General features: G+C 42.7%; 1 protein-coding gene across 5 annotated transcripts in view; it reads right to left on the reverse strand.

The window, feature by feature from the left end:
• Positions 1–18,463, reverse strand: part of ERBIN (erbb2 interacting protein) — a 716,810-nt gene that overhangs the window by 60,838 nt on the left and 637,509 nt on the right. For 4 of the 5 annotated variants that reach the window (XM_029576039.1, XM_029576020.1, XM_029576010.1 and 1 more), the window contains one exon: positions 1,501–1,644. The exons of the other annotated variant lie outside the window; for it this stretch is intronic. In XM_029576039.1, the coding sequence (XP_029431899.1) occupies positions 1,501–1,644 (144 nt within the window). The remainder of the gene's footprint in view (positions 1–1,500; positions 1,645–18,463) is intronic. 5 annotated transcript variants of the gene reach the window in all.

The following is an 18,463-nucleotide window of genomic DNA, read 5'->3' on the forward strand; positions in this document are numbered from 1 at the left end:
TCTCCCTCCACTACTAAGCCCAAATGTTTTTTGAAACAATTCTATAATTACAAATACAACTTTTCTTAATGAGCCAAAACAAGAGTCCTGTCCTGACACGGTCTGCGTTTCGAAACTTCAGTTTCTGGATCAGGGAGAACTTCAAATAGAATATATCTGATGATTATTTCTTTATAAAGTATATCTTTGATATACATAAAGTGACAGTGTTAGCTTAACATGGCGGCCAATCCTCAACTAGGGAAATAAAGAAACATTCATTAGATATAATCTATTTGAAGTTTTCCCCTGATCCAGAAACGTGGACCATGTCGAGACAGTACTCTTGTTTTGGCTCATTAAGAAAAAAGTTTTATTTGGAATTATAGAATTATTTAAAAAAAAAAAAAAAGTTTGACATTTGCCAAATTATTAAATATAAGACTATGAAGGTCAGTCGACCAGGAATGTCTATTATGATGACACATTACTATTGATCTAGGATATATCTACAGTGATATGTGGGAAACTTTTCTTCTCTAATTTGGCAAATACACAGATAGAACATGAACACGACCCATTGTGAATTCCATATTTTGATCATTGCTATAAAAGTTGAGAATTGACTATTTGCTATTATGATTTAACCAGTTAATCATGTTCCTGCTACTTAAGTCAAAATAGGAGAGAAACAAAAATCACCCACCCTTGGAATGTATGATAAGCGTAACGGTGGCGGTGGTGGGGTGTCAAAACTGTGTATCAGTTCAAATGGTGTTGTACTGGTCTTTTATAAATTCTTTACATTAATGGGGTATCATACTCCTTTAGCTATATAATTTCCAGCACCAACAAAAAGGTGATCTTGAATTCCCCCCAAGTCTCTTTATTCTATTATCACACTTCACTAAAATCAATTAAGTGAAAATCTATATTTTACCTGCCATCAGCCACTGTTTCAACATCTGTCATGCCTGCACCAAGAACTCAAGAGTATCAAGTCCAGTGAAAAAAGGACAGTAATTGCTGCAAAAAATGAACCCTTGATGTAGTATGGCAGATGCTGAAACAGCAGCAGATGTCGGTAATATTTTTAAAAATTTTTGTTTCTCATTATTAATAGCTTTTAATGAAGTTTGACTAGGAAATACAGACTTTTTGGAGTTATATAATTACCTATTTGGCATATGCTGGAAATTTATGTAGTACTGGGATGAGAGTATGATACTCCCATTTATAAATTCTTTAGTTAAAAGGCCAATTTAATTTCACTTGAACAAATATAGATTTTTGACCCCCTTGTTTTATCTTACCTTCTAGATAAATACCACATTGGTACAACTAGACAATACCACTCGTGTTCACACTACTTATCTGAAATTATTTCACATTCTGTATTACCATTTCCATAATTTTGATACCATAAGCCATAGACAAAGTAGTTAAATGTACAATGGAATATGTCAGAACTAGTATTTTCTTTCAATATATTGGAATTACTAGCCTACAAAAGGTACTCACACGAACAATGTGCACACCAGAACCTCTTCCGTCTGAGACACTCAAGGCAACACTGCCCTGGCTGCCATGCAGATCCCTAGAGCTGCCATAGTGAAAACTGCTAGCTGCAGCAAAATTGGAATTAAAGGACCTAGACAGCATGCTCTGAATAAAGAGGGACAGATTTAACATAGATTAGTGCGGCATGCATAAACCACAAGACAGGTTACACACAGACTTCTTTACACACAGCACAAAACTTTATGCTAAGCAAAAATGTATATCATGCAATACAAAGAATTAGCAGCATCACATAAATGTAAAGTTTAATGTTGGGCTCTACACTACAAACATTTCCCTTGAGAAAAAAATGACAGACAATAAGTACTGCAATACTGAATAAACCCTGAATGATACCGTTTGCTCCTAACATAGGACGCGATCAGGCAGTTTTACACTGTACATGAAATGATTACATGGTACAGATTGTTCACTTGTATATGTACTTGGGAAGATTAAGTTTAAAAAAAAACCCCAACTATTTTGACTTGGCAGTTTCCTCCTCCTCCTTTGGACCCCCAGACCATTCAGAACCAAGGCTGAAATCTGGCACCTTGAACCTTCATTCGTAAATACCTGGTGATTCTCCCCCTCCCATTTTTTTTTAACCACTTCCACTGTACCTAGTCTGGTCATTGTATTCAATGGCCCTGAATATGGCTACCAAGTCTCACTTTGCAGCAATAACCATTACTCTCTCCCCCCCCCCCCCCCCCCCCCCCCCCCCCCCCCTACCGGAGCTCTGCATATAGTCTGCAAAGCATCCCCTGCTAACCAGGGAACAGAAGACCTAACTTGAGGATCACATCAGGGACCTTCTACATAGCAGGCACTGCATGCCACCAGGCCAGCCCTAAGCTTTTTAAAATTATGTTTTTTTTTTTATCCTATAAGATTTACTAAATGGGATACTAATGTATCCTTTTAGGAGCATTTATAGTATTTTTCACTGACATAACCTGACTTTGTATGTCCATTTTGCCACAACATTCAGATATTTGTAATTCAACCTGCTTGATAACACTAGAAACCCCATTACACTCTGGGATTTTGGAATAGGAGCTCTGCAGGACTGTCCAAAAATGTAATAAAAACAAACATGGAAAGATCAGGTCTCCCCATAGAGATGAATGGCATAATGGGCAGCAACAAATGCAGTTTATGAAATATTTCTCTTTTTTTATCCTCTGTGCTCAAGCTATTCAGTTTCTCTCATTTAAATTAAAAAAAAAAAATACTACTTCCAAGCAGCAGCCTCCACCTTCCACTTTTTTCCCCAGTGGGGAAAAGGAAACAAGTTAGAAAAAGTGCCGACCTGGCAGAAAATCACTATGGCCACTTCTAATGAAAGACTACTAAAGGCACCATCGTGGGAGGAATAATCTGCGCAAGCCTCCTTCAGGAGAGGAGCATGTTACCCCCAGCTGCATGAAAGGTTTGCCTCAACTTTACCGGCTGATCCAGTCCTGGTTTTGCCCCACAATATGCAAAGATTTGTAGTTTCAATTTATCCTAAGAAAAACAGGGCTATTTTCCCATGCATATAATGGAGTAAAACTAGGACTGGGTCTGCCTAATTGAGTTGACGTGGCCCAACTCTTGACTAACCTTGGGAAATAGGAGTATGAACTGGAAATCCAACCATAGATCTTATTTGGCATTGGTGCACACTAATTATTGAACACTGGAATTGCCCTAATCAAAGCAACTTCAACATAGTGTGATCTTCAGTCTTAATTATTAATATACTTCAATTATTTAATTCCTATTAATGCAGAAATAATACATAACACTACAAAGACCATAATCAACACACATTCTGAAAGATAGCTAATATACAATGAGGTAAATTCAGTTAAGTGGTAAACATTCAGCTAAATAATGCTGTCATATGGCTCTAGCAACATGACCAAAAGCACTAGCACAGTTACTCAAGTCAGCAGCAGCAACACCATTCTGTCATTACTAGCTCTTGTTGATGCTGTAATGAAAAAGCAAATTTAATACCAAATAAAAGTTTATTTTTTATTATTTTATTTCTTTTATATACCGACATTCGATCGAAATATCACATCGGTTTACAGGAAACTGAGAGAATAGGGCGGGGACTGCCCTATTTTACATTGTAACAAGGAAGAATGTAACTACATTACTATGTAACTATATCACATTGTAACATTAACAGCATAACAAGGTAAATTATAACTATAACTATGTTACATAATAGTATCAATATTTACAGAAACATGGTGATATTTACAAAAACTAGGTGATCATTCAGTTATGACTTAAATGAAAGGAGGGATGAAAGGGAGGGGCTGAGGGGTGGGGGGTGGGAAGAGGGAAGGGTACGTTGAAGGTGGGTTAAGTGTCTGGTGGGAAAGCTTTTGTGAACAGCCATGTTTTGAGGTGTTTTTTGAAGACTTGTGATGAGGGTTCATTTCTGAGCTGGGGAGGGAGGGAGTTCCACAGGGAGGGACCTGCAATGTATATGGCTCGTTTGCGGGTGGCGTTGAGGTGTGCGGCTTTGCAATTGGGGATAGACAGGAGTCCTGTGTTGGAGGACCTGAGGTTTCTTTGTGTGGGGTATGGTTGTATTGAGGTGTTTAGCCAGTTCATTTCGTTGTTATTTATTTTTTTGTGTATGAGGGTGAGGGTTTTATATTGGATTCTTTGTTTGATGGGGAGCCAGTGGAGTTCTTTGAGAGTGTGTGTGATGTGTGAAGATTTTCTGCTGTTAGTGATGATTCTGGCCGCGGCGTTTTGTAGAACTTGGAGTGGTTTGAGGTGGATTTCGGGTAGGCCAAGAAGGAGTGAGTTGCAGTAGTCGAGCCTTGAGAAAATAATTGATTGAAGGACTGTTCGGAAATCGTGTGCTTGGAGCAGGGGTTTGAGTTTTTTCAGAGTTTGTAGTCTGAAGAATCCATCCTTGATTATATTCGAGATGTGGCGTTTGAGGTTGAGTTGATTGTCGATGGTTACGCCTAGGTTTCTTGTGGCTGGTGTGAGTGTGATTCCTGGGATGTTTGGGATCCTTGGGTTGTTTGAGTTTCCTGAGTTGTTTGGGGTGGTGATGTTGAGGGGAGATGAGGGGTGGTCATCGTGGAAGTGGAGGATTTCTGTTTTGGTTTGGTTGAGGCATAGAGAAAGTTGAGATAGCAGGAGGGATAACTTTGAGCTGAGGTTGCTCCATCTTTCCATGGTGTGTTCAATGGACTTGTTTATGGGGAGTAGAATTTGTATGTCGTCTGCATAGACGAAGTAGATGAGGTTTGCGTCTGAGAGGTATTTGCAGAGGGGGAGGAGGTAGATGTTGAAGAGGGTTGAAGAAAGGGAGGATCCTTGGGGGACGCCATGTGTAAGTGGTACTTGGGCAGATTGAGATGTGTTTGTCTTGACGATGTAAGATCTGTTTGAGAGAGAGGATTTGAACCATTTGATTGTAGTGTCTCGTAGGCCAATTTCGTTCAGTCTGGTGAGGAGGGTTCTGTGGTTGATGGTGTCAAAGGCGGCCGATATATCAAGCAGTATCAGGAGGAATGATTGGCCTTTGTCGCGTTCTCTGAGGATGGTATCGGTGAGAGAGAGGAGTAGGGTTTCAGTGCTGAAGAATTTTCTGAAACCATGTTGAGCTGGGTGGAGAACATTATGTGTGTCAAGGTGATCTGTGAGTTGGTTGTTGACTGTTTTTTCAATGATTTTTGCTAAGAAAGGGAGGTTGGAGACTGGTCTGTAGTTTGCTGGGTCAGTTTTGTCGAGTTGGGGTTTTTTTGATGATAGGTTTGATAATGGTGTTCTTGAGTTTGTCTGGGAAGATTCCTTGCTCGAGGGACAGGCTGATGATGTGGGTTATTGGTTTGGCAATGATCTCTTTGATAAGTTTTAGGGTTTTGATGGGGATAGGGTCCAGTGGGTGGGGTGCGGGGTTGGTTTTTTTGATGATGGGTTCAATTTCTGTAGATGCGACGGGGGTGAAATGTGACCATGTGTGGACGTGAGGGAGGATATCAGTTGGGTCGGTGTGGGTTTGTGGAATCTTTGCTATGATGTTGTCGACTTTGTCTTTGAAGAATTGTGCTAGGTTTTCACTGGAGATGCTGCTGGTGTTTGGGGCTGCGTGGTTCTGGGTAGGGTTTGTTAGGTCTTTGACGTAGGCGAAGAGGGTCCTTGGGTTGAATTGAAAATCATGAATTCTAGTTGTGTAGAAATTGCGCTTTGCTGTGTTGAGGGCGGTAGTATAGTTGTGAAGAAGTGTTCTGTATTTGTCCTTTAGGTTTGGGGTAGGGGTTCGTCTCCACTGCTTTTCGGTTTGTCTCAGTGATCGCTTGGAGGTTTTCAATTCTGGGGTGTACCAAGGATATTTCTGTTTTGTTGATGATTTGATTTCTTTTCTTATCATGGGACATAAAGTATTAGCTATGTCTGTATTGATAGAGATCCAGGAGTTAGTGGCGGAGTTGGCATCATCGAGGGTGATTGTTTTTAGGGCTTCAGGTAGCAGTTCAGCTAGTTCTTCACTGGAGCATGGTTTGGTGAATTCTATGAAGCGGTTGTCAGTTTTTGGTGGGGTAGATTGGAGCTGAATCTTGGCTTGGATGAGACTGTGGTCGGACCAGGGGGTGGGGGTTGTGGTAGGAGGTCCTGTTGCGGAAATTTTGTTGTTTATGAAAATTAGGTCCAGGGTGTGGCCAGATTTTTGTGTTGGGGTATTGATGATTTGGGTGAAGCCCATAGCGGACATGGTGGATAGGAGTAGTTCACTGGTGGGAGATAGTGGGTTGGTGTCAATATGGAGATTGAAGTCTCCTAGTATGATGGCAGGCTCTTGTAAATTGATGTGAGTGGTGATGGATTCAATCAGGGGGGATAGGTTGTGCTGTAGGCATCCTGGGGGGGCGTAGAGGAGAAGTATTTGGAGGTTTTTGGATTTGAATAGGTTGGTCTCTAATGGTGTTGGTAGGTTGAGGGAGTGGGAGTAAAATTTGTGCTTTTTGTGTGCTAGGAATAAAAGTCCGCCTCCTTTTCTTTTGCATCTGGGTATGGAGAATATATTGTATGTGTTCCTGGGTAGTTGGTTGAGTAGGACTGTGTCTGTATGCTTCAGCCAGGTTTCTGTTATACAGAATATGTCTGGTAGGGAGTCTGTGAGCAGGTCGTGGATGATTGGGATTTTTTTGGTGATCGACTGTGCGTTGATGAGGTAGAGAGTGATGATTGTGAGTGTAGTATGGGGTATGTTGGGATTGATGTGGATTTTGGTGAGGCGCCTGTTGATGGGTGGGGTGTTAGGGGAGTGGTGGCGGTTGTAGCAGTGGGGTAGTTTGGGAATGTATTGCGATATAGCCATTGTGTGATGGGGTGGGTCGGTCAGTGTGGGAGGCTTTGTTCAGTGCCTGTTTTGGTTGGTCTTGTTGTGCTCGGACTCTGGTGGTTCTGGAGCCGATTTAGTTGAGCAGTCTTTTGGTAAGCGGTGGTGGGCTGCTCCCTGGAGGAGTGGAGATTGCAGTTCTGAGATGTGTCCAGCCGGTTTTTCAGGGAAGGCTGGATGGTTCAGGCAGTGTTTGGGCGTTGAGCCTGTTAGCTCTGTGTGTGGTATAGTAGTGTAGCAACAATGCTGAGTACAAAATGCACATTCCAAATTAGATAGTGTATACATAGGATAATATCTAGCTGACAAAGAATATCTAGCTGTGAGTGAATATCTCAGGCTCAAGGTGTATAGGATGGATAAGCTTGGGTGAGCAATTGACTAAGTTACAATGAGGAGGTACTGTGTCTTAAAAGTACAATGCAGTTTTTTATAGATATTAGGTTAATACGTAAGTTGCAACTTACAGCTTTGTTCCGTTTGTGGTACGCTTGTGTAAGGCCGAGGGTGATGGGAGCATCAACGTTGAAGTTCTGTGTTTTCTGAAGGGGCTGCTCGAAGGGGCGCTCAAAGGGGCAGGCCCCTTTGTCGCGCTCCTTCGACGCGCGGCGCCGGGTCTGCAGTCGATTTAAAGGGCCCCTGTGCCCTTTGCGATTGGCTTGCGGTGCGTTAGGAGGCGGGCCTTTCGTCCGATTCGTGTCGGCAGGTCGGCAGGCCTTCTCTCGGTCGGGTCGGCGGCAGGACGGAGCGGTAGGCCGCGTGGTCGGCCTCGGACCCAGCGGGGGCAAGGGAGAAGTTTAGAGGCCTTACCCCGATGGGTCCCTGGCGCCGATCGCGCAGGCCCTCCCTCGCTCCGGCTGTCGCGTGGCCGGAGGAATCGCTGGATTTGCTGCTGCTTGCCGCGGGTGAAGAGGCTGATCGCCGGCGCTGCAGTTGATTTAAAGGGCCCCTGTGCCCTTTGCGATTGGCTTGCGGTGCGTTAGGAGGCGGGCCTTTCGTCCGATTCGTGTCGGCAGGTCGGCAGGCCTTCTCTCGGTCGGGTCGGCGGCAGGGCGGCGGCAGGACGGAGCGGTAGGCCGCGTGGTCGGCCTCGGACCCAGCGGGGGCAAGGGAGAAGTTTAGAGGCCTTACCCCGATGGGTCCCTGGCGCCGATCGCGCAGGCCCTCCCTCGCTCTGGCTGTCGCGTGGCCGGAGGAATCGCTGGATTTGCTGCTGCTTGCTGCGGGTGAAGTGGCAAAAAAAGTCCTTTATAGCAGGTTAAGTTGCAAGCAGACCAAGTTTGTTTTAGTAAAGTTACATGTCAGATAGCATACATTTATTTCTTGAATTTTGGGCAGTGGACACTAAAGGGAATTCTAGGGGAGTCAATGTAAATTAAATGTCACTCTTTGGCAAAACTTGCTGTGAATTGTAGTTTCAAGGGAATATTGCTTGGGGGTGGGGGCAGATAGAAATAATTATGAAATTCAAACGGAGTAGAAAAACAGAGAAACAATGGCTGGGATGCCATTAGGAGGCTAGACCTCACACTCCAGAGTAGATAGTCCAAGAACTAGAACAGAATTTCAATTTAGGAAGTCTAGGCAGAAAACTATAAGGATTGCTTTTTTTTTTTTTTTTTTTTTAACAAAGTTTACCAGTATTTAAAAGCAGAGGATGTTTTCTTGCTGCACAGAGGTATGATGACTTTTAAAAAAATTATTTATCATTTCAAGGAATTTAATCTAAGCATAAAAAAGCTCAAAGGAAATGCTGGAAGAACCACTAGATTAGCTACTTCTCAAGCTATAAATAAGAAATAAGAATAAATACAAGTCTTGTATAATTAATCCACAAATATGGGAAAGGAGAACATTATAAAATAGAACAAAGGAAATATGTAATCAAGAAATTTAGACAAGAACTGGGCTGGTAGTGACATCAATAAATCTATGGTCTTAGTACCTTCTTCAATAGTAATATCCAAAGAGTCTGGGATGGATAAGCAAATTAGCAACAACCACTATTTTACTAGACAAAAAAGTGGATAATTAAAAAAATATATCTAACACCATGAAACTTAATATTTACAGGAGAAATTAAATATAAAGGTGGCCCCTAGCTGTAATAACTCAGGTTTCATCAATATAAACTGTTCTTTCTTTTTAGCACAGCTTGAGCTATATCAAACCTTACGTCCATAAGCAAAACATGTGTGTGTCTAAAAAACAGTGTAGATAGGCCTTAGGCCTGAGCTATGTATTTCCTGACTCTGCTGGCAACATATTTCGCAACCATGTGCTTTGGCAAGCTCAGTACCGGAAGAAGGCAACACCCCAGAGACGGTACCTGATTGGACTATAAAGCAACGTTCATAATTGGATATTAGAAGAAGATAATACACCCAGGATGCGCATCAATGTATTTCTATTGGACAATGCAAAAAGTTTAAAAGTCCCTTTCCGAGACCTCCGCATTTGAGAAGCAAGCTGAATGTCCTTTGCCACTGACCTGCGTCTCCAGAGAAACAACGACTTCCTCTTATTCCTTGTTCCTCTTTCTATATTGTCTTTGTATTGCTATCAATAAATTTGCCTTTTAGATCATAAAGCTGTCTGAAGGTGCTTTCCGATACCCGCAGAAAAACAACAGTTTAAGCAAAAGTTATGTCTTGGTCAAGAGCCAACTGTACCAGCAATGTAGCTGGAACCAGTGCATCAGAATCTGACATTTCCAGGAAACCAAATAAATCCAAACTATGAAAGGACAGTTGAGATGTTGAACTCCAGCGGTATACCTTTTACGCTGGGGAAGGGTAAAATACATTGGAAATAGGTGAGAATAAGGCTACATGCTGACTTGTTTTTAACTACTCAAATGCATATCTGGAATGCCTCGATAAACTTAGGCTGTAGACCTGAGTTGTGAACTATAAAAAGAGGTCTTTTCAGTGTAAACAAAAAAATAGAAACCATATATGCATTTTATGTCTAACTGCCCTAACTGTACTATATCACAATTAAAAATTAAACTAGTGGACTTCTGGTGATGCAGTGAGCCGAGCAGACATGCTGCACTGAGGCTCCGGGTGCCACCCCCTCTTATATATCTTTTTACCTCATTTTTTTCCTCACACTGCCACCAGGAAACTTTCTTTTCCATTACAACAGGAACTAATATACTGTGTTCTGTGGCTGCTTATGTCCACGAGAATGATGAAGAAGGATAAAGACAAAATCAAATTGGTGGGTTTGGATCAAGACATGGCGGTGGCCGCGCCCTCCGACCAGGCCAGCTGGGATGCAACGGCAATAATACATGAAGTTTCGGCAGGGGTCATCACAGCTGTGGAAGGCAAATTTAAAGTTGAATGCCTCCATTATTGCCATAGATGCCGAGCTAAGCACTTTTCTGAAATTGAAGGGTGCAAACATTGGACTGACAAATGAAAGGCCTAGAGAGGGTGGTTCAAGCAGCTCAAGCTAGAAAATCGTAGTCACCGCAATAACCTGAAGATTTTAGGCATTTCAGAAAATATTCCTGACTCACAGCTGATGGACCTCATGTATACTTGACTCTTGAAAGACTTACAGCTTATAGAGAAATCCCCTCCGATTCGTTTTGAGCGGGCACACATGATCGGTGCTCGAGGCGAGCCATCTGCTAAACCTCATCCTATAATGGTCAAAGTGTTGGAATTTATTTATTTATAACTTTTATATACCGACATTCTTGCATTAAAAGCAAATCATGCCGGTTTACAGTGAAACAGAAAAAGCAGGAAAAAATTCCTTAGTCGAATACAATGAAACAGCTTAGTTAACAAAGGAAACATAAATATAAATTTTTACATATACACAAAGGTTTGCACGAAGGGGTGCACAAAGGGGAGAGCCCCTTTGGCGCGCGACGCCTGGTGTTGAGGCTGTCTTAACTGTCCGATGTTAGTGACGTCATGGGGGGCGGGTCTAATGATCGCAGCACTTACATCACTGCTTCTTTCCAGTTCCAGGTGAAGATCAAGCTGTTTCCTTCACTTCCCCTCCCCATGACTGTGGGGTGAGAAGCGCTGCAGGGTGCCCCTTGATGTTATCTGGCTTCCCACACGCGACGCCTGGTGTTGAGGCTGTCTTAATCTTATCTTCCTATCATGTGATTAAGGATCTACGACATGATCGTAATCGAGTTATGATCGTCAATGATTACTCCGCTAGAGTGGCAACAAAAAGGCACAAAAACGGCATCATTTTGTGGATATCTTATTAAAAAGGTGCGTTTTACTTTATCCTTTCCTGCTACATTGCATTTCTCCTGGGATCGACAACCTCAGAAGTTTGATTCGGCTGAAGCCGCAAAGCGTTTTCTAGATATTAAAGACCTGGTGTTGTCGGACAGCTAACCCGGAACAGTATGCTTGGGACAAATCAGCGATGACCCGGGCTTAAGCCTTGCTTGTTGTTGGCTTTTTTGATACTTCATTGTTACACCACCAGATATGGTCTTGATTTTGCTAATTCCCATGGCCTTTGGGAAGTGACAATATTTTCTTCATTGTTTAAAGATTTTTGTCTCAAAATCATGGAGTTTGCTGCTTTTGAAGCTTTTCACAGCGAGCATGGCCTGCAAACCTCAGCAAATTTTTGCTTTGCCCTCCATAGATAGTGCCATGTTCAGGATTTATTACCAATTAGTTGGGCTCGGTTCTAGTTTGTTGCTGACCCTTTCCATATTTTATTTTTCTCTGCCAGTGGACATGGACTTTGTTTTTTTAATTCTCATCACTACTAGAAGGTGGTGGTGGCCCTCTTTTGTTTGTGTTTTGAGAATATTTCTCAGACTTTGTGGTGTCTACTGGTTTCAAGCTTTTTGAAAGAAGTCCGGCCTGCTAACTTCTGTGGACTTTGTTTGATCATTCATTCACTCAGCGTTTGCAAACTATTGTTTTTGATATGACATGCGTCTGTTATATAACTGTCTGATTTTTTGTTATACAGGAACTGATTTCTTCTAGATATGCCTTTTCCCCTCCCGCTCCCCAGCCCCCCTTTCCCACTCCCCCCTATCCTCCCTCCCTCCCCCCTTTTGTTATTGCTCCATTTTGGTCCATTTCGTAGTCTGATTCTTGTTTCTGCTATCAATGTTATATTATTATTTTGTTATTTTGTTATATTGTTTTATATTGTTTTATTGTATTTCCCGCCTGAGTTCTTTGTAAACCGGCATGATGTGTTTCACGAATGTCGGTAAATAAAAGTTAATAAATAAATAAATAAATAAATAAATACTTGACATTATGATGGAGTGTATGTTGTGTGTCTGGATGGTGTGTGTCTGGGGGGGGGTGGCGGCACCTGAATGCATCGGTATGTATGGTGAATGTGTGGAATGTGTGGTTGGTGTGAAGATATTATGACGGAGGCTAGGGTATGCTATTCAGCAGTTAGATTTTGCTGGGAGTTGAGGGGAGGGAAGGGAGGGTTAAGACCTATGGAGGGGTGGAGGGAGGGTTTTAGGTGGGTTTCGGCTGACTGGGGAATATGAATTCTATTGGCCGATAGGAAGGAGTGTTTAAGCTGGGGAATACTCTTCCTTACATTTATCTCTGTATGTTGGTATGAGGTGCTTCACTTTTTTACTTCTGGCTGATATAAAAATTTCCTGGAATGTTGCGGGTATTGGATCCCCTATTAAAAGGAAAAATGTTTTGTCTACACTGCATCAACTGTATGTCTCTATAGCTATGCTGCAGGAAACTCACCTATCCCCTGAAGAACACAGTAAATTGAAGAGAGATTGGGTAGGCATTTGCTTTGTGGCCTCTGCCCCCAATACCAGGAAGGCAGGTGTTGCCATACTTATCCTTAGATCTCTGGCTTTCACGACACAAAAAGTGTTAGTAGATGAGGATGGCAGATATGTTATTTGGGTGGGTTAAATCTTGGGAGAAACCCTTGTTTTATGCTCAGTCTATGCACCGAACATTTAGAACCATAAAGTTTTTTCTACATTGGCTGGCCTTTTGATAGAATTAGGTGATATCCCTCTGATCGTGGGTGGTGATTTTAACTGTGTTGGATAGAGATAGCAAGGCTTTGGGTACAACACTGGGTAAACAAAAGGGTATCCCCTTTTTGACTAATATGCTGGAATTAATAGATATATGGTGTATTTTGCATCCCGAGGAGCGTAAGAACATAAGAAATTGCCATGCTGGGTCAGACCAAGGGTCCATCAAGCCCAGCATCCTGTTTCCAACAGAGGCCAAACCAGGCCACAAGAACCTGGCAATTACCCAAACACTAAGAAGATCCCATGCTACTGATGCAATTAATAGCAGTGGCTATTCCCTAAGTAAATTTGATTAATAGCAGTTAATGGACTTCTCCAAGAACTTATCCAAACCTGTTTTGAACCCAGCTACACTAACTGCACTAACCACATCCTCTGGCAACAAATTCCAGAGCTTTATTGTACACTGAGTGAAAAAGAATTTTCTCCGATTAGTCTTAAATGTGCTACTTGATAACTTCATGGAATGCCCCCTAGTCCTTCTATTATTCGAAAGTGTAAATAGCCGAGTCACATCTACTCCTTCAAGACCTCTCATGATTTTAAAGACCTCTATCATATCCCCCCCTCAGCCGTCTCTTCTCTAAGCTGAACAGCCCTAACACCTCTTCAGCCTTTCCTCATAGGGGAGCTGTTCCATCCCCTTGATCATTTTGGTTGCCCTTCTCTGTACCTTCTCCATCACAACTATATCTTTTTTGAGATGCGGGACCAGAATTGTACACAGTATTCAAGGTGCGGTCTCACCATGGAGCGATATAGAGGCATTAATGACATTTTCCATTCTATTAACCATTCCCTTCCTAATAATTCCTAACATTGTTTGCTTTTTTGACTGCTGCAGCACACTGAGCCGACGATTTTAAAGTATTATCCACTATGATGCCTAGATCTTTTTCCTGGGTGGTAGCTCCTAATATGGAACCAAATATCATTTAACTACAGCAAGGGTTATTTTTCCCTATATTCAACACCTTGCACTTGTCCACATTAAATATGTGAATGCTATTTGGCTATTGAGAGGCTAAAAGTATTGATAGTGCACATCCTTCACCACAAATCTGAGGAATTTCCAATGGGTAGTGTGAATGGGGATGCGAACATAAGTGTTTTTCAGATCCAGAGCAAGTCCCTCGGTTGAATGAAGAGAAGAATCGTCTGGAGGGAATTCATCTTGAATCTTTACTGAATCAACAGTATGTTCAGTTTTTGCATGTGTAGGATAGCCCTTAATGTCCCTGAATTACTGGTGTTAGAAAAGACCAGGAATAGAACTCTCTCCTGCATAGGAATTAACTTGATCACCTTCTGTCAGAGGAGTGACTCAAACTCCAGCTGTATCTAGGCAAATTGAGGAGGGTCAGAGCTGAAGATGGAAATCCAATTGAGATGAAGAATGGTGAGACAAATGTAAGCAGTAGCTACATTCCACAATTCTCATGACCCACCAGCTGTGTCTGCTGCTGGGCCTTCTGCTCTCCATCATGCCTTTCCATCAGCCGACCTCTAGTTTGGCAGATGCTGTTGTTGGAGAGTGGGTGGGGCTCAATGACATTGAAAAGTGTGGACGTCTCAAGAAGAATTTTTTTTTTGTAGGAAAAGAACTGCCACCAGGGTGGAGCCAACTGATTGCCCCCCCTCAGCTACAGACAACAACTGCAGAATGGACTTGATGCTGCTTGATCAAAGCTGCTATCTCCTGCATCTTGTCTCTGAACAAAGTGTCCTCAGTATAGGACACACTTATCAGACACTTATGTACATCTTTATGAAAACCATGTGCTATCAGGGTCTGACCAGGACATAGACAAAGCAGGCAGAGTTTACAAATGGCTTCAACTAAAGCAGCATGTATCAAACACAACAGAGGCTCCAGTCTTAAAATATGTAGGAGAAAAAGTATTCAAGAGCACTACCTTAACAGGTAAGCAGTGTTTTAGATCCATGATGATTCATCAGACTTGGCCCACAGAATTATGGGTTCATCGTGCCAGCAGAGGCTCTCTGCTAGCTCAGAGTTTACACAGGGTGTGCTATCAGTTTTGGATCTCCTTTTGGACCAAAGAGGGCTTCACTGGGAGTGTCTAAGCTCTTAATACATGAAGACTAGGATTACTAATGCTGTCCTAAACTCTCCACAGCTACTATGGTTCTCTTCCGGACAAGAAACTCTCTCACACTTTCTTGTCTGGGAGACAACATGTAGCACATAGACAAGGTAAGTCTTTTTCCACCTGATGCAGTATTTTATGAAACACTGGCTAGTATCTGGGTTTTATTTAGAGCTACATGCAATATAGAACTTTCTATTACTTTCAGGGGCACTATGTGATACCACTTCATTCATTGTTGTTTGTTGATGGATATTTATACTTTTTTTTTTTAGGACACTAATTACTTTTTTTTTATGAAGGTGGATGACAGAGTGGACCACGTGAACATAAAGCAATATTCATTGACAAGCTTGCTGTCACCTTCATGCGTTATACCCAAGTGATATTCAAACATGTCTCTGGTTGAGGCTAAGGAAAACGTTGACTGTTCAACAGTTTCAAAATTATTCCACAGACCTGACCTGCATGAGAAGGTTTCAAGAAGGAAGGCACTGCTGAAGAAAATCCAAATAATGTGTTGCACAGTATTTGCAAAGAAACACTTAAGTGTTATGTTTGTAGCATTGTGGACCCTTGGTTGCAATGAAGATGACTCCGCCCACGGGGAGGAGCCCCGTGGGGAACCACTGCGATAGGCTAACACAGATAGACACAGTATGGATAGAGTCTTTATTGTACTGCTGTAGAGTTGGACATTGCATCTGTCATGCATCTAATCCAAAAAACTATTAGCATTCCTATGCCACGCGGAAACTTGATGGCGGGGAGCTTTACAGGCGTCGAAGGAAACAAGTCCAACAGCTTACCAACTCCCCTTGGATCCGCTGCAAGAAAGAGTACTTGCCGACTCTCCAGCATCGAAGCAAGTGGCAATCCAAGACCTTCTACAGGCCCATCAATGAGGTGGCGCCCCTCATGCCACATGAAGAGACTGGACCTCTGTGGACTGTTGTCCACTTCAGAGACTTTTTCTCTTTTTGTGTGTTGTTTGTCTCTCGTTTCAGCTTGGTGAACCTTTTGAAGAAGACATCGCCTGGATGACAGAGACCGAGATGATCATGAACCTCCCTGAACGTCGAAGACCCAGTTGTAGTGAACTTTGCACTGTTGCATAGGATATAAAACTGATTATAGTGGTATCTTGTGACACCAGACGGGGAGTGTTCTGTCCCCAGCAGTGAGTATATGTTGTATCTCTATATATTGTAGTTTAACTGTGTTTAATGCAGTCCTCTCTTAGCACTGTGTGTAACCTAGGATAAAAAGATGTGAGCCTTTATCTTTAAGAGGCCTCCCTCCTCTTTCTCTCACTATTGAATGCCTTGAATGCTCCTCAATCTAACTTGAGTCTTTCTAGGTGCCCTATAGGCTCAAGAACTTGCCCTTCATGTTTTCCCTGTGTTAATTGTTTCTTAGGCTCACTGCCATTGGACCTTGCCCCCTGCCTCCAGCTTGTGGAGGCGTTTCCTTTAGCAGCTTTCGATGAGAGCCAGTCTTGCCTATGTTTACCTCTGAGCCAGCAACGCTCTGTGAAACCCTGTCAAACGATTGGGTTTTTACCTTCTCTTTTACTGCCATCATTGGAAGACTAAATCAGCCTCAGATCCCTCCTGTTACCCTCCCCTCCATTTGACAAAGATCTCTTCCTAGGAGCTTACATTTGAGATTCAACAATTGTAAGTAGAATTTACCTGTTCAATAAATGATTTCAAACTTAAAGAATCTTTGTCTTGAGGACTGATTGGAGAGAATGTTTAGCTGCCTGAATAGAAAAAAGCATAGAGGTGTACCTGATTCAGAACACACTTAGTGTTGTGTTTGTGGCATTGTGGTCCCTTGATCGCAATGAAGATGACTCCGCCCATGGGGAGGAGCCCCGTGGGGAACCACTGCGATAGGCTGACACAGATGGACACAGTATGGATAGAGTCTTTATTGTACTGCTGTAGATAGATGGTGAAAGCAGGAAGGTAAGGCACATATCCACGAAGTGCCAGTACGTTCAACAGGCTCAGAAGTATAGTCTCACCCAGATGTTCACGATAGGCAGGGGCCCGCAGTGCGGGTAATGCTGCGGCTGGTGGGTGGAGTTGGAGCGCCAGATTGTAGAGGTACTCACAGAATGAAGGCATCTTTCTTGTGGTAGAAAGGTGGGACCTAAGGTCCGTGGTGCAGGATATAAAAGTAGATAGGCCCTCGAGGAGCGAGTACCCAATGGTCCAATATCCTGAAATGTGAAGAACCCCGAAGGGAAGTCAGAAGTGAGAGATCCCCCGAGGAGTGGGTGTCTAGAGCTTCTTACTGGAGCGAGGCCCTTAGAGTGAAAGCGGCCTCTAAGCGTGCAGCTTAGAGAAGTCAGAGTAGCAAAGTGAAGACTTTGCTAACTCAAGATGGTAGCGGACGCGGAGGCTAGATATACCCAGAGGTACTGATGCCATGCGGTTGGGCCGTCCCAGAGGTTCCCGCCATGACGTGTATTTGAGCATAGGAGATGTGCACGCTCACGCCCTAGGAGGCCACGGGAGTGAGCATGGCGGATGGGGATGCCCAGACTTTGGCACGCCGAGGCCCTTTGCACCGGAGGCAGCCATCTTGCCCAAAGAGAGAGAAAGTGGAGAAAAAGAGGTAAAGCAGAGCGGCTGCAGTCGTCTGCGACCAACGGACGCAATACTTCGACACTGTACTCATGTGGGAGAAGATTTTACAATCTTTTGAAACCAAAGTGGAATTTCTTTTGATCTCATTTGAGACAATGATGAACCAGTGTCCCAAGTGATATTCAAATGGTGAAATTTTCTTATAGCCCTTCCCCCAAATCTGTACCTTTGCAAAGTGTTATTCTGGAATTCTTTCGGCAGGTTCTTGTTCAGCATGCTTTAATCTTTGCTTCCAATTCTCTTCATACAACAAAAGCAGCTTGACACTTTGAAATTTGCTCCAAATCAATAAATGTCCATAAGTAGTTATAGAGCCCACCTGTGTCCAGTCACAGTAGCTGAGATTCAAATATTCATAAGTTTGCTATGACAAAAGGTATGAAGACTTACATAATGAAGACTTTTTGTTTTGGTATTCATTACTTTTGGAATATTTCTGTAATTGTTCATTCATGATGAAAGTGTATGTTGTGTCGATCTCTGAAACACACCACCTTTAATGCATTTTGATTTGTATTTTTTTGAGCGAGCAGAATGAAAAAAATATAAGGGCATGAAGACTTTAAAAGGGAATGAAATAGAGTGTGGTCCCACTTCCATTCTGGCAGCCCCTGTGCTGTATTGGAGGAGCAAGGTAAACTGGAATGAAAGCATTACATCAGTGTGACAGAAAGTGATACTGTAGCTAGGACCTGCCTGGTGATTTATTATCCTCTAACATCGAGGATGTTGCTTC

The sequence above is a fragment of the Rhinatrema bivittatum genome, chromosome 1, assembly GCF_901001135.1.
Source record: "Rhinatrema bivittatum chromosome 1, aRhiBiv1.1, whole genome shotgun sequence".
In the NCBI taxonomy this organism is placed as follows: domain Eukaryota; kingdom Metazoa; phylum Chordata; class Amphibia; order Gymnophiona; family Rhinatrematidae; genus Rhinatrema; species Rhinatrema bivittatum.